Here is a 16,158-nt window from a genome sequence, read left to right as displayed (position 1 = left end):
TCCAGCAGCGGCTCTTCTGCTGCTTTCCCCACGGTGCCAGCAGCCCCTCGGTCCTCAGCTGCTCCCGTCCCTCCTATGCCCCCTGCAACCCAGGGCTGAGCGCTCCCAGAAAGCCACTTTCTCCAGCTCTCAAACACTTTTTGCTCCTCTCTGCTTGGAGCACTGGTGCCAAAAAGTTGTGTCAGACAAGGGCTGGATGCGGCCCTGGGGCAATGGGCTGGGGGAGCCTGCGCACCCCTCCTGTCCCCATCCCATCCCAGCCTCCCCACATGCCACACGGCTCCCGCAGCCCCTCTGCCAGCTCCTTCCAGCCTCCCCCCCGGTCCAGAGCCCTCCCTGCAGCTGGGAATGCACCAGAAGCATTTACGAGTGTTATTAAAGTGTGTGTTATTTTTGGAGGAGCCGGGATCTGAAAGGTTTGCATTTTTTTGCCTGTGGAATACAGTTTATTTAGAGCAGAAAGAGAGAGCGGAGCAGCGGGCTGCCCGTGCACCCTGTGTCGCCCTGAAATGCCACCCTATGCGCTGTGCACAGGCTGGGTGTCCCCATGGGTGCCAGGGACGGTGGCACCAGGGTGCAAGGCAGTGGGGAGATGGGTGCCAGGGAGCCTGTGCAGAGCCAAGGCCCTCCTGCCCCACCATGACGCAGGAGCTGGACAGGGAGGTTGGGGGCTCGGCTTGCTTCTCTCTCGGAGGATTTTCCCCATGTGGGCAATGCCAGCCCACAGTGTCCCCAGTGCAATCACAGCTTATGGGTGTCCCCAACTGCAATCACAGCCCATGGGCATCCCTGAGTGCAATCAGCCTGTGAGTGTCCCCAAGACTGCACTGCCAGCCCATGTGTGTCCCAAGTGCAGGGCCAGCTGCGGGATGTCCCCCACAGTGATGAAAAGCAACAGGGTGTCCCCCTAGCCCAGTGCCACCGGGGTGTCCCTGGGGAAGTGCCACCAGAAATACCCCTACCGAAGTGCTCCGGGGTGTCCCTAGTACAGTGCCCCAGGGTGTCCCTAGTGCAATACCCTAGGGTGTCCCTAGCACAGTGTCCTCGGGGTACCCCTAGTGCAGTGCTCCGGGGTGTCCCTCTCACAGTGCCACCGGGGTGTCCCTCGCCCGGTGCCCCCGTGGGTGCCCGGCGCCGGGGCTGCGGTGGTGCCCGCCGGGGGTGCCGCCCTCCCGTCCCGATCGGCGCGGCGGGGCTGGTTGCGAGCCTGTCCCTAAAAGGTGCTGGCGGGCGGCGGGGGAGGTGCCGGGGCGGCCTCCGCCCGGCGCGGCCCCTCCCCGGCTCTTAGGCGGCGCGGCGGGGCGGGGGGCGCAGTGCCGGTGCTCCCGCCGCCCCCGGTGCTCCGCGCCTCACCGCCGCCCTGCGCCCCGCCGCCGCCCCGCCGCCACCATGGAGGCCATCAAGAAGAAGATGCAGATGCTGAAACTGGATAAGGAGAACGCCATCGACCGCGCCGAGCAGGCAGAGGCTGACAAGAAGCAGGCGGAGGACCGCTGCAAGCAGGTGGGTGTCCCACGAACCTCTCCGGCATTGCCCGGGGACCCCAGCCTTAAGTGTGTCCAGCCCCGGGGACCCTGTCCTGCTGGGTGTCCAACCTGGGGACCCTCCGCCTAGAGGTGCTCAGCCCCGGGGACCCTGTCTTGCTGGGTGTCCAGCCTGGGGATCCCTGTCCTAGGGGTGTTCTGCCCTGGGAACCTTGCCCCACTGGGTGTCCAGCCTGCAGATCCCAGCTCTAGGGGTGCCCAGCCCTTGGGATCTCACCCCACTGGGTGCCTGTACCTGGGGACCTCACCCTGCTGGGTGCCCATCCCCAGGGACCAGCACTCCAGACTGTTGCCCCTGACCACTCATGTCAGTTCCCCCCCAAACATGCCATGTCTCAGTGGGACACCATAGTGCCACCTCCCTATCCCTCTGTCAGGGAGACCCTTGGGGACAGTGTACTCCCACCCCAGCCACGGAGACGGGAACCTTCTCGGTGCCCCCCAGAGCTGTGTCCCCTGGTCAGGACCTTTCCAGTCCCTTGCACAGGGAGGGAGCCCACCATCCCCTTATCCCTGCTGGGCTCAGGGATGCTGGGGGCTGCTCTGGCCCTGGGAACCAAGGGCTCCCCAAGGACGTGTGGCCCCAAAGTTGACAGAGTGAGTGTGTCTGCATGCTCCTGCTGTGCCCCCAGCCTCGGCCACCCCAGGAGGAGGATGGCCATCCCCTCCCCAGCCTTGCGGGTACCACCATTCCCTCTGACCCCTACCCTCCATCCCTTCTCCAGCTGGAGGAAGAACAGCAGGGCCTGCAGAAGAAGCTGAAGGGCACAGAGGATGAGGTGGAGAAGTACTCCGAGTCCGTCAAGGAGGCCCAGGAGAAGCTGGAGCAGGCAGAGAAGAAAGCTACAGACGTACGTAGGCATGCCAGCAACTCCTCCCCTGCGTGGGTGCCAGACCTCGGGGGGAGTGAAGGAAGAGGGGGGGCCTTATATGGAAAGTGTCCATGGGGAAGACTGTCAGGATCCCATTCTTGCGACGCTGACATTGAACCTGGCTGAGATGCAGGGCAGGAACCAGCCGGATCCTGCTCGGGGTGTGGGGGCCAGGCAGGCTGCGGCGGGCACCACTCAGTCAGCTCTGGAGCTTCGTGGGCAGCAGCCTGCCCGGCTCCCCAAAGCTAACGGGGACAAGTGTCCTGAGCTGTGTCACCGGTCCCTGGGCATGTGCCTCTGCGATGCTTGTAGAAAAAAGTCTGTGGTGCTTGCTAAACTGGCAGGAAAGCAAAAAAGAACAGAGAAATGGAAAAAGCTCTTGCCCGTGGCCAGCTGCCGAGAGTTGGCTGTGAGGAAGGATGCTTGGGGTGCGTGGGGGGGCTCAATTATTTTGGGGTCCAATGTGCCACCCTGTACCCTGGGAAGGGCAAGGCCAGGAAGAGTTTTATTTAGTGCTGTGACTGATGTTTCTCCTGGGAAATGGATCCCGCTGGGGAGATGTTAGGAAGGTGGTGAAATTGGCTTGTGCCTGGCCAGGATGAAGGGTGGAACAGCTGTGTGCTGCCACAGAGCTGCTCAGGAATGGGGTATAATGACCTGCAGTGCCACACAGGGTATTTGACACCCTATAAATAAATCCTCCTTTTGATAGCCAGCCCTTCTTTGATGAAAACCAACCCTGGAAACTGGAGGAGAAGCTAAAGGGGAGCCAGCCGGACTGCAGCCAGCAGGGCATGGCCAGGCGTTTTAGAACAAAAAATTAAATCCCAGCTGGTTTATGGAGCTAAATGGGGGAGATGCGTCAAATCTCTGAGGCAGTGGCTAAGGATAGGGGTAAGCAGACAAGGAGGAGCAGCAGCAGCACAAGTCCCCAGGGCAGCCCAAAGCCTCTGGGGAGTGGCTGAGGGGCTCTCCAGTGTTGTTTGTTGACCCTACAGACCTGCCCCAGTTTAGTTAGATACTAAACCAAGTAGTTAAAACATTAAAAATTCTCTGGAAGGGCACATTTATCCTGGCGTGGGGCAGACACATCAAGCTGGGCAGGGCAGCTGCCATGTGTAGCAGGAGTCTGTATTGGTCTGACTGGATCCATGCTGGTGCGGGACAGGGCAAGCTCAGTGCGGGATCTGGCTGAGCGTGGACAGGATGTCCCTGGTGAGGGGCTCAGAGGAAGGGGCAAATGGTGGCACAGGGCAGATGTCAGCTGCGAGGTGCAGAGCAGTTTGCTGCTGGCAGCGGGCCGTGCCATACCATCCTGGGCAGGGAGGGTGCGTTGCTGTGCTCTTGGTCCACAGCACTCGGCAAATCTGTGGGCTTTGGCAAGGAGAGTCCTGTCCCAGCAGATGCGGGGGACGGGAGCCACCAACCCCTCCCCTGAACGGGGAGGCATTGAGAAGGAGCACTCCTGCAGTGTCAGGGAGGGCAGGCTGGCTGCAGGTGGGTGTTGTGGGCAGGGCTGGGAGCCCATCACCAGCACAGCCTCCCCGGGGCCATACCGAAGCCTGGACAGGCTGTGCCATGTGCAGGGCACTGGGAGTTGTCAGGTTCCCGTGCCAGGGACCTGAATGTGCTGACAGCACTAAGTGCCAGGGCTGGTGTTACCTCCTTCCCAGGACAAGGCGCAGCACTGCTCCTGGCTCTGATGGAGGAAGCGCAGGGTAGACCCCCAGAGCCCACCCACCCACCTCCCTGGGGACCCTCGTGCCCGCCTTGGCTGCCAGGACAGTGTGTGCCTGTGAGCACAGAGCGTTCCCATCCCTTGGCCATGTCAGGGCCCATCACAGTGATCCAGGCAGGCTCCTGGTCTCGGCAAAAATGTCAACAAATGCCTTAAAAGAATAAATCTCCCCCTGCTCCAGCACTGCCCTGCCTCTGGCATGGGGTGGCAGCACATGAAGCCCACAGGGATTGCACTAAGGGATGCAAATGCAACCTCCTCAGGCACTTGGAGGGGGGGACAGATGGTGGCACAGACTGGAGAGCTCCTCGGCGCTGGCAGCCCCTTCCCAGCAGCTCTGTGAGGCCACTGTGGCCCCACCACCTCCTTGTCCCCAGGAGGGACAGCCCGTGGGGCCCACAGCAGGATGCTGGCAAGGGCTGCTGGACATGGTGCAGCTGGGACAGCGGGTTTAGCCAGAGCAGCCCCCTCCAGCCCCCCGCATCCCCAGATGGTGGCCTGTCCCCAGCCACCCCACGGGGTGCAGCAGGGGCTCAGGGAAACTCCGCAGTTCCAAGGCCATGATCCCAAAGGCTTCACACAAGTTCCCGCCCCGGTTGCTCTCCCCGGCTGAGACTTTGCTCTTATTTGGCGATTCCCTGAACCGGTGGGAGGGAACGGGGCTCTGCTGGGAAGTGACTGCATCCCTGGGTGGGGCCAGAGCAGAAGGCACCCAGCCCGGCCGGGCAGCTGTCCTCCAACCTACCCCCTGCCTGCCCGCAGCCAGCTCGACCCTACCCCTTTGCTGGCGGGGACCCTGCTTTCTGCTCCGGGCCCCGTGCGCCGGCCTGGGAGCACTCTCAGCACCCAGGTGTCGGGCTGGGAGTGGTGCAGGACCGGCTAGGACCAGGGCCAAGCCCGAGGCCATGTGCTCCAAGGGGACCCACGGTGCTGCCTCTTCCCGCCAACACTTGGCAGGGGGACTAGGGGCTGCCTGGCTCTGCCGGTGGTGTGGCCGTGTCCCCCCCAGGCCCCCTGACGCTGGAGCCGAGGGCAGCCAGTGGGGGGTCAGCCTGGAAATTGGCATTCCTGGAGGCAGGTGTGAAGTGCAGTCAGGGCTGCCCGGGAGCTGTCAGAGCTCCTTAAGGGAGGATTGAGTGCCACCAGTGCCAGCCCCTCCTGATGGATCAGGGCATGTGCCCTGGCCAGGATGCAGAGCCAGGAGCTGGGGACTGGCCTTCCCTATGGGGCAGGGCCCCCAGGGCAGCTGGGGGGTGCAGGGGGCTCCATGGGCCCCATGGGTCTCTATGGGCCTGCCGGCCAGGTCTCCACTTGGGGGAGTGGATGCCAAGGGGCTGAATAGGATGGCTGCTGGGGACCTGGCTGTGTCCCACAGCTCCAGCCCCTGGTCCCCCCGGGGGGATGCCCGGGAGTGGGCTCTGCCCCATGGCCCCTGGCTCTGCAGCAGGGGGTGTGGGGGGGCAGCTTGGGGAGCACCCATGGGTACATTGTTCCCATGTCCATGGGGGCTCGCAGGGGCCAGTCTCTGGCACCCCCAGACTCCCTGGGCTCCTCTCCATCACTCTGGGGGAGCTTGGAAGGACTGTGCACCTCTGTCGGGGGGACACCATGTGCCCTGCTTGGGGGGGGACTATATGTCCTGTATCCTGGGGGGCACCATGCACCCTGCCCAGGGAGGGGACTATGTGCCCTGCCTTGAGGGGGCTGTGTCCTGTATCCTAGGGGGCGCCATGTACCCTGCCTGGGGGCACTATGTGCCCTGCCCATGGGCACTGTCCATCTGCCGGGAGGGGGGCACCATACACCCTGCTTAGGGGGCACAATACGCCCTGCCTGGGGGCACCATGCACCCTGCCTGGGGTGGGGGACGATGTGCCCTGTCCAGAAGCCACTGTGCATCTTGCCTTGTGGGGGTAGGGACAGTGACCCCTGCCTGGGGAGGACCATGTGTCCTGCCCAGGAGGACACACTATGTCCTATTTGGGGTGGGGGGGACTGTGTGTGCTGCCCAGGGGAGAGGCGGCCCAGGTCGGTCCGTGGCAGCAGGAGGAGGAGCAGGAAGGGATGGAAGCAGGGCGGGCGGCGGGAGCAGCTGCTGCCTGATCGCTTCCTGCCCGAGTCGGGTGGATCCCACAAAAGGCTCGGCGGCGCGGCCTCCCCGTGCTCCCCGTCGGCCGCTTTGTGCTATGGCCGGCACCAGTTCCATCGATGCCGTCAAGAAGAAGATCCAGAGCCTGCAGCAGGTGGCCGACGAGGCAGAGGAGCGCGCCGAGCACCTGCAGCGGGAGGCCGATGCCGAGCGGCAGGCCCGGGAGCGGGTAAGGCGCAGGGCGGAGGGGGGGGCCGCCGGGGCGGGCACAGCGGGGCGGGGAGCGCCCCGGCAGCTCCCCGGGATGCCTCACCGGCTCCGGCCCCGTCGCCGGCATCCTTCCTCGCGGGCTGGCTCCGGCTGCTCCCCTCGCCCCGGTAGCCGGGCTGGCTGCCCCCGGGGCGGAGCACCGGGAGGTCCCGGGGGAGCTGGAGGGCGCTGCCATCCAGGTGCCGCGGCAGCGTCCCTGCCTCCAAGCTGCCTCCTCCAGCTGCCTCCTTCATGGGTCTTGCCAGGCATGCTCCCTGCGGTAGGGCTCCCCAGGACTTCCCTGCCTGTCGGGGCATGGGGGAGCAGTCAGCGGCCAGCTCTGCCTTGACTCTGCTTGGGGTTGGGCAGATCCTGGGAAAGGATCCCTCGGAGGCTGGCTATGTGCATGGCTAAAAATCCCACACCCAGGCTCTTCTCTGGCTTCCAGCAGGCTCTGCAGTCTGGGCCACAGCAGTTGCAGAGCCTTTGGCTCTCCAGCATGTCCCTTTGCAGGGACAAGCCATCCCTTTGCACTGCCATGGGCCAAAATTTCCACTCTGTGGCAGTGGGACAGCATTTCCAGGCTGCAGCTTGTTCCTGGTTTGGTTTTTTTATTGTTGTTGGAGCTTGTGAGTTTTCTTTCTCTCTTTTTCCTATGCCCATTCCTTTAACTTCCTCACCATATTGGGGTGGCAGAGCTGGGTGTGGTACCTGGGCTGTTGTCATTCGGGCTGTGTGCAGAGGAAATGGCCCCTTCCTGCAGCCGCAGATCCAGTTCCCTGGTCACTGGGCGCTGCTGGAGAGCTCATGTTCCCGAGTGTCCATCTGGGCAGCTCTGACTCACTTTGGGGATGATTCTCTGGGAAAAAAGCTGGGGTGAGGCAGACACCGCAAGCAGAGCATCGCCCTGGCAGAGGCCAGACCCAGCTCCCCATTGGGCATTCTGGCTGGGGATGAGCTCTTGGTAAGCCCAGAAAGAGGGTGTTCACAGAGTGGAGGTGGCTGTTGTGCCAGCCATGGGGCTAGCTGCCCGCCCAGCACACCGCTGGGCTGCCCCACTTGGAGTGGTGCTGGCTGCGCCTGTCCCTACCCTGCCGGCTCGCCACAAGGACCATGGGTGCTCAGCGGGGCCGCGCAGGGTGACAGCCCCTCGCTGCTCCCACGGCCCCCCTGCTTGACCAATGTCCCCCGGGGCATTCCCAGAGGCCGGCTGGGGCTGGGTGCTGCAGCCAGCCAGGCCTGCTCCAGCCTGTGAATAAGCAGGAGACATTATCTCCCAGGTTGGTGCATGCCTCCCTGCGTCTTGGTGCATGGGACTGCTCCCTGTGGCGAGGTCTCATTGCTGCTCATCTCTTTGCATCTGGGGTTTTAATTCCCAGCAGCCCCCCCAGTGGGGAGCAGGGCCAGGAGCTGCTGAGGCAGCATTTCCCAGCAGTGGCGATTTTGTGGCGGAGGCCTTTACCAAATGGAAAGAGCGTGGGGCCAGGCATCAAGGGGCTGGTGGGGGCCAGGGCCACTGCTCCTGGCTGGCCCTGGCTCCTGGCCCTGTATGTGGGGAGCCTGGGAAAGCAGGGAGCCCTGGTCCCGTGGGCCTCAGTGGCTGCGACTTGGCCAGGCTCCAGCTTGCTGAGGGCGACTCACTCCATTGCCCCGGCGCAGCATTGTACATCAGCTGCGGAAAGGAGTTGGGGGGGGGGAGGGGCGCGCTCATCTTCCTGCTGCCCTGTTTCACAGGGCTGGGGGGGTCCCTGCAGGAGAGGCTTCTGGCTTGCTCTGCTGCCTCTGTAAACAGGAAATCCACAAGCGGCTCCAATCTCCTTTTTGGGAGCGAAGCCGCACACGGCATTCCTCCTCCTTTACTCACTGCTCTGCAAACCCCAAATACCATCCCTGTGACAGCGCAACCACTCCGGCCACCCTACCTTGGCAAGCGTGCCTCGTCCCTCTCCGAGGCGGGAGCCAGAAGTGTGAGGATGCGGTGGAGGGGCTGCACGTGCTGGGCTTGGGTTGCGTGGCTGGGAGGAGACAGCATCAAACAGAGCACTAGGGATGGAGAGAGCCCCATTGTCCCTATAGAAAGGTGATGGGATGTGTGCCCCAGCCGGGGTTGTTGCACAGTGCCAATGGAGTGTTCTGGATAGCGAATGCAAAAGTAACTGCCAAAAAGGCTTTTTATATATATGTATATATAAAATGTATATATGTCACATGGGGTGACTGAGGGGTTTCTGCTCCCCCAGGCCGAGGCTGAAGTGGCTTCTCTGAACCGTCGTATCCAGCTAGTAGAGGAGGAGCTGGACCGAGCCCAGGAGCGCCTGGCCACCGCCCTGCAGAAGCTGGAGGAGGCTGAGAAGGCAGCTGATGAGAGCGAGAGGTGTGACGGGGAGGAACAGCAAGGGTGGCGTCGGGTCACCCTTGATTGCAGGCAGCCCCCTTGGTTTCACAGTGGGGTTTGGGGATCCCTCTGAAGTGATTTTATGGGGTTTGCGTTGGTTTTCCTGCAGACCCCGAAGGGAAAGAGCAAAGCCGTGACACAAAGTCCCCCAGATATGGGCATTCTTGTCACACTTTGAAATTTCCAGGGCACCCATAAAATTCTGAAAAATTTGATCTGGTGCTTATACAAATATCAGTCTGTAACTGAAGCCAGAGGGTGCTCGGAGCCTGTTTTCTGCCCCAGAGCAGCCTCCTCCGCTTGAGAGCTGAGCAACAGTCCAGGAAGGGACTTCTGTGCCTGGGAACTGCGGTTGACCTTTGAGAACGAACCAGCTTTGTTCAAAAAAAAAAAAAAAAAAAAAAAAAAAAAAAAAAAAAAAGTCCTACAGAGTATGTTTCCCCATTCTTGTGGCAAGCAGGTTTACCAGGCAGGAGCCGTGCAGGCGAGGGCACTCAGATTTTATGGGAATGCCCAGACATGTCACAGCATTCCTGACAGTTATTTGAGCTCTTCCCTCCATTGGCAAAGATCAGTTTGAGCAACAGCATCTGAGCAAGAGAAGAGTCTGCAGGAGTCCCTGCCATGGGGGTTTGTGGGCGTTTGGTGACCTCCTGCTTATGAGCATCACCCCTGAATGGGAAAAGGCTTTGCCACAGGATGTTTTCTAGCATTTCCTAAAGGTCGCTGGCCTGTCAGGCTGCTTTTGTGGAGGTTGCAGCCAGTTCGTCCTGGGCTGCACACATTTTTACCCCCCTGGACAATGGGTTCAGGACCTGCCTGGTTGAGAGGCACCGTGGCCACATCTCACTCTGGGACACTGCCCTGGGGTGGCCTTGGGGTCATCTCTGCTGCTTTAATTGTGTGCAGGAGCATCCTTGGGGTACCACTGGTGTGACCCTACTGGGTGAGGTGGCCTGCAAGTGCTGGTGTCCCAAGTCTCCGGAGCTGGAGGATGGCAGGGTCAGGGCACAGTGGGTGGGTGGGAGGTGCAGGTGCCACCTTGACCCACAGCAGTAACATCTCCTGGCTTGGACTTTCCTCAGAGGCATGAAGGTCATCGAAAACAGGGCCATGAAGGACGAGGAGAAGATGGAGCTCCAGGAAATGCAGCTGAAGGAGGCGAAGCACATAGCAGAGGAGGCTGACCGCAAATACGAGGAGGTGCATGCCCACACCCATGTGCCCCCTTCCCTCAATGCTGACCCCTCCAGCGGCACCCGGGGCTGCCTCCCCACAGCCCTGTGCCCCGAGCCAGGGCAAGCGCGGGGCTGATGCATGCCCCTTGCTGCCGTCGACAGGTCGCCCGCAAGCTGGTTGTCCTTGAGGGAGAGCTGGAGCGCTCGGAGGAGAGGGCAGAGGTGGCGGAGAGGTGAGTGGGGCTCCCAGCGGGCAGCATGAGGGGGTCCCACGCAGTCCTTGCCCTGAGTCCTTGGCAGCTGGGGGCGGCTGTGTGTCCGCATGGGGATGGGGATGTACCTCCCCAGGAGCAGCAGGGTCTGCTGTTGGGGTGGTCCCTGGGCTCGCAGGCCGGGGGCAGGGGGATGCCAGCCTGCCGGCAGCACATCCTTGACCCTGTTCTCTGCTGTCCCCCCCCGGGGTGCCCCTCTTCCACCCCAGCCGAGTGAGACAATTGGAAGAAGAGCTGCGGACCATGGACCAGACTCTCAAATCCCTCATTGCCTCAGAGGAAGAGGTACTGGGGCAGGGGCGCAGGGCGACGTGCAGCAGCCCCCCTCTCTCTGTCGCTGTCTCTTGAACCGTGCGAGCCACCTCTCCTCTCTGCACTACTGCCTCTGCCACCAACCTGCCCTTGCCTCCCTCTCCGGCAGGCACAGGCTGGGCATGCTTCTCCATCCCTCTGTGCCTGCTCTCCTTCTTGGCAGGGCTGGTGGGAGCCCAGCCGGCAGCGATGCATGGGGCGTCCGTGTGAGGAGGCACGAGGAACAGATGAACAGATGCGTCCTGGCAGCTTCCGCTCACAGCGGCTCTGCTCCTTCTCTGCCTGTGCTGCCTGAGTTTTCTCCTCTCTCAACTTGTTCTCTCTCTTTCTTTCCTCCTTCCCTGTGTCTGCTCTTTCTGCTCCCCCCTCTCACCTGCCCCCCGGCCCTGCTCCCCCACCTGGCGGCCTCTGCTTGGGATGTAGTAAATGTGGTGACCTAGAGGAAGAGCTGAAAATTGTCACCAACAACTTGAAGTCCCTGGAGGCCCAGGCTGACAAGGTAGGACCTGGCGGGGCTGCTGGGACTGGGCAGAGTGCACGGGGTCTCGGGGTGCTGGGGTCACCCACCAGGGCAAAGGATGGCCAGAGGTATCCTGTGGGGCTCACGGGTGCCCGTCTCTGTCTCTGCAGTATTCTACCAAGGAGGACAAGTATGAGGAGGAAATCAAGCTTCTAGGGGAAAAACTGAAGGAGGTAAGGGGTGTGGGGCTGGGACCCCCAAGAGAGGGACTGGCACTGCATCGGTGCAGGCATGAGTTTGCCATCCCATGTGGGTTTTGACCCTGTTATGCCCGTGTCCTCTCACCCTTCCCCAAATTGCAGCACTGCAGCATGGCAGGTGGCTGGGTCTGGGATGCTCCTGTGGGGTCCCGCTACCCTGGAGAGGGTCCCTGTCCCATCTGGAGGGCTGGTGCTTGCATCCCTAGGGAGCACAGCCCCGCTGGGGTGTATCCTGCAGCCCCATGCTGCACTCTGCTCCGCTCGCCTCTGCCCCGCATGGTGTCCTGCTCCCAGGACATGCGCTGGCAGGAGCTCATGCCCTGCACACACCAACTTCAAGCCATATCTGATTTGGGGTGATCTGTCTAGTGTTGGTTGCACACGCAACCTGTGAAGCGTGCGGACTCCCATGATGCCTCTCCTTTTGGTGGTCAGGACAGGTTGGGATAAATGGGAAGCCCAACATGGAGGCACTTTGCCCAGCTGCCTCCTTTGAGGGCAAGCTCTCACCCCTGCTGCTGGTTTAGGGCGTGGGGGTCCATGGGGCCCTTGTCCCTTGCCTTTTCCAGGGGAGGGCTCGTGGGGTGGATACGGGAGATGGGGGTGCAGTGCAGCCTGCGCCATCCCCATTGTGCCCCGCAGCTCACCCTCTCCCCCCTGCACTCCTGCAGGCTGAGACCCGGGCAGAGTTTGCAGAGCGGTCTGTGGCGAAGCTGGAGAAAACCATCGATGATCTAGAAGGTAAAATGTCCTCACCGGCCCTGTGTCCCTCTTTCCCCGGGGAGCACTGGCCAGGATGTGCCCCCAGTGGGGCCAGACAGGGCTTGGCCAGGGTGAGGGGGTGGGGAGGGGTCCTGGGAGGGAGGAGGCTGAATGCTGTGGCATCCAGTGTGGGGGTGCATAGCTGCTGGGGTCTGTGGCTCTGCCCTCAGGTGGGTAATAGGGCTGCATTCACACCACCTGTGCCCACACGCTCCTGCTGCCCTTGGCCCCCTGCTCACAGCCACTCTCTCTCTTTCCGCTGCCCGCCCCCCAACCTTGCTCCACTGCCTGCTCCCCGCCCGCCCCCCACCTGCAGATGAAGTGTACGCGCAGAAGATGAAGTACAAAGCCATCAGTGAGGAGCTGGACAATGCGCTTAATGACATCACCTCTCTCTGAGCCCCCCACCAGGCACCAGCACCGCACCCCCCTGCCTGCCTCACCCCTTCCCAGCTCAGCTGCTTGCCTGCCTGGTCATCCCACCACTCTCCCTGCCTGCTCTGTCCCCTCTGTCCTTCCATTGGCTCCTTTGGGACAGGAGCCGGCCTGGGGTGTTCCCCTCTTTGTGGGGAGATGAGGTGTAGGTGCTTAGGAGTGTTTGGCAGGGAAGGGGAGCAGCCCCCAGGACCCCCACGTGCTGGGTGGACAGTGCCCACGCAGTTGCAGGTCCATGCCCCAGCATTGCCTGTCAGGGAACAGAGCTGTGCCCAGGAGCTCTTCACTTCAGTAGCTTCCTCCTCAGCTCCCTGGCAGCACAAGCACCAGGGACCCCACAGCTCTGGTGCTGGGGGGACACCTGCCCCCCACATCCCCCCAGCAAAGCCCCCTGGTTCTGGTTGCTGAGCCCAGGGTGGGGGAGACCCGCACAGGGGAAGAGGCACCTACACTGCCAAAACAAAGAGGAGGGCTTAGGCCCGAGGGGGTGGGGGGGTGTGTGTGTGTCCGGCTGTGCAGGCAGCCTGTCCCCAGGCAGGCAGCCCCCAGACCCCTGCTCCTCCCTCACTCCTGCCTCCCTTCTGTCCTTTGCACATCGCTCTTCAGTTTGCATTTCATGACTTTGTTCTGTTCTGTCCTTCTGGGTTACTGAGATGGTCTCAATAAAGCATTTTCTCTCCTCTGTTTCTCCTTTGTTTTCTTCATGCTTCTCTGTCCCTCATCTTCTGCCTGTCTCATGTGGGTGCCAGCGGCTGGGTGGTAGGAGGTAGTTGCAGGCAGCTCACAGCTGCGGGACCCCTGGGACACCTGTGGCTGAGCCCTGAGCAGTTCCCGCACTGCTAGGCTGAGTGGGATGGGGCCCTTTGTGCCTCGGCTCAGGGGATGACCCCCACCAGCCCTCAGCTCTCGGACACAGCTTTCCTCATCTCGTGCCACCTTCTCCATGGCTCTTTTGGCCTGAAATAGTAGGGTTAGACCTGGTCCTGTCCATTCACTGTCCCCACTCCCAGACATTGCCCACAAGCAGCAGTCCCGGCCCTGGCATCTCTCCTGCTTCACCCTTCCATGCCGAAGGGGCTGACCCTACCCTTCAGCAGCGATCCTTGGCCCTAAATGGGTCTCTGATCTTCATCCTCCTCCTCCTTCCTCAGCATCCTACCCTGCCCCACAGCTCTGTCCCTGAATTGATGCCCCGTCCCTGCCCCAGGACCCTGCTGCCTTTTCCTGCCAGCCCAGCTTGTTCCCTGCTGCTGGCTGGGCAGCAGCAGGGTTTCCAGCAAGGACTTTGGGGAACACTGTCTTTTCACTAACTCGCCTTTCTCTCTCTCTTCCCTCTGCTGCACTGTCGTCTCTGTTTTCTCTAGAGTGCTCCCAGCAGGAGTCTGAGAAAAACTGCATTCTCACTAACGAGCTGCGGGTCATCCTTACCGAACTTAACAACTGAGCTTCCGAGAACTCCCACCCCAACCTCCCACACCCGGGCTGCCACTGGCCCCACTCCCTGCCTGGTTTTGGCCAGACTGGCTGGGGGCTGGGAGCTCCTCCCCACTCCCCGCTGGGGTTAGGCAGTGTGTGGAGCCTTGGCTTATCCCCCTGGGGGGTAACCACCCTGCTTGGAGGGGACAGGGAGCCCTCTGGAACTGATCGTTTTTTCTTGGGAGATGAACGAGGGTTTTTGTGATGTCCTGGGATGCCCACGCAGTAATGGCTGTCCCCTGGTATCAGTCTGGCCCTGCCGGGGAGGCATGTGGTGGCTTGTATTGCTGCCTTCCTCCCCTTGTCCCAGGAGTCAGCAGCCAGCCTCTTCCCCCTCACTCTGGTCACACCAAACTATGCAGGGAGAATCCCCTTGTAGTGGGGTCCCTGCAGGGTGATGGGAGGGCTGGGACAGGACCTGGGGACCCAGCAGCACCTGTTGCCCTAAACCTGGGATGGGGAAGAGCCTGGCCAGGAGCACTGGGAGATGGGGCTGGGTGGGCAGAGCTCTCATCCCATCCCCATCTCTAGAGGGAAGGAGGATGTTGTTTGGAAGCGAGTGCTGGAGGAGGCTGCCTTGGTAGCAGGCTGCCCAGCAGAGCTCATCCCTGCAGCCTTGTTAGCTCTGCTCCTTCTCTCTCTGCTGTCCTCTCTGCTCGCCTTCCCGGGCTGCTGTTTCACTCTTCTTCACGGAGCACCACTGGGTCGTGCAGCAGCACTGGCTCTCCTCTTTTGCTGGCCAAGGGTTTGTGTGCGAGCCCATAGCCAGACAGTGGGGATGCCCCAGGGCAGGACATGCTGTGGTCAGAGCAGGGAGACCAGGCCATCCTGGTGGCTGGCTGGGGAGGGGTACCCATCAATGGTATCCATGCTGTGGAGGGCCTGGGCGTAGGCAACGGGGTGCCATGGGAGGATGGAAATGCCAAAGAGCGGGGACTGCCCGCCCTGACTGACTGGCCCGGCTGGCCTGGCCGCCCTGGCAGATCTCAGAGTGGCTGAACTCATCCTTGCTGGTGGTGGGGTTGTTTGCACAGACTCCTCGTGCGGCTGGAGGCTGGCGCCAATACTGAAATGTCTGTATGTGCGCGTGTGTCTGTGCTTGGTGTGGTGTGTGTGGGTCCGGCTGTGCCTGGGCATGCTTGGGCTGTGTCCATGTCCGTGTGTGTGTGGCTGGCTGCGTGTCCCTTGTGTTCACAGAGAGTCTGGCCAGTGCCAAAGAGGAGAACGTGGGCATCCACCAGGTCCTGGACCAGACCTTGTTGGAGCTGAACAACCTCTGAGCTGCCCTGGGGAGCCCCCGTCCCTCTTCCCTACCCCACACATGCACCCCGCTGGCACATTCAGGACGTCATCAGCTGAACTGCGTCTTGGCCAAATCCACACACCCATTGAGAAAGGAAGCCCTGCAGCCTTACACCATGGCTCAGGGGTGTCTTGTCTGTGCACAGCCTGGCTGGCTCTGTCCTGTCTTCATGTCCAAATATTAAAGCAGTTTGACAAGACGGATGGGTGTTCTTGGTCCTTGTGGGTGGGCACAGGCACTGGGAGACATGGTGGGGGTGTCCCTGCCCAGTTTGTGCAAGGAGGCTCTGCAGGGTCTTGGGTCTGGAGCGGGTATGGCCAGCGTAAGGATGTCCTCCGTGGCTGTGGGGGGCTGGAAGCGATAACGCGCATGGTTTGGGCTGCGTTCCCACATCTCCATCACCTCCTTGGGATGCACAGAAAACCTCCAAGTCTCAAGCTCAGTCCAAACTGACCATCCTCTTCAAGTGCACAGTGATAGAGATATGTCACTGGCGTGTCCCCTTCTACAGCTGGCATGTTACCTGCCTGGCACTTGGGGAAGCCACAAAGTCTTTGATCTCTTCATGGAGCCTGCTTCATGGTCATCTGAGCATGCATACAAGTGTGTGATTATGCATGCACACACTATTCCTTACCAAGGTCTTCTCCAGGTCTGTGGTTAGCTGCTTACCTTACGTACTAGTTGCATTTTCTATTGCCAGTTGCTGAATGCCTGCCTGAGGGACAGCTGTATAAACTAGCAAACATTAATGCAGTAGGCAACCAATTTCCAAAACGTTCAGGAAGTTTCTTCCTGGCTTACTGTGTTTTC

The 16,158-nt window shown here is 61.5% G+C and overlaps 1 protein-coding gene across 4 annotated transcripts; it reads left to right on the top strand.

Annotated features, from left to right (window-relative positions):
• Positions 1–1,346: 1,346 nt before the first annotated feature.
• LOC309601894 (tropomyosin beta chain-like) lies at positions 1,347–15,544 on the top strand. Of its 4 annotated transcripts, none has more exons than XM_082335136.1 (9): positions 1,347–1,503; positions 2,270–2,395; positions 8,733–8,866; positions 9,973–10,090; positions 10,228–10,298; positions 10,547–10,622; positions 11,280–11,342; positions 12,041–12,110; positions 15,240–15,544. In XM_082335136.1, the coding sequence occupies exons 1-9, from the start codon at positions 1,390–1,392 to the stop codon at positions 15,320–15,322; spliced, it is 855 nt and encodes a 284-aa protein (XP_082191262.1). In that variant the 5' UTR covers positions 1,347–1,389; the 3' UTR covers positions 15,323–15,544. The 4 variants fall into 4 exon arrangements, with proteins under 4 accessions (XP_082191262.1, XP_082191264.1, XP_082191265.1 ...); XM_082335138.1 differs by lacking the exon at positions 15,240–15,544 and adding an exon at positions 12,448–15,223; XM_082335139.1 differs by lacking the exons at positions 1,347–1,503; positions 2,270–2,395; positions 15,240–15,544 and adding exons at positions 6,200–6,472; positions 12,448–15,223.
• Positions 15,545–16,158: the final 614 nt, after the last annotated feature.

This window comes from Platalea leucorodia, assembly GCF_965183815.1.
Source record: "Platalea leucorodia genome assembly, chromosome: W".
NCBI classification, from domain to species: Eukaryota; Metazoa; Chordata; class Aves; order Pelecaniformes; family Threskiornithidae; genus Platalea; species Platalea leucorodia.
Note: the sequence above shows the minus strand (reverse complement) of the source record. Positions and strands in the feature narration are given on the sequence as shown.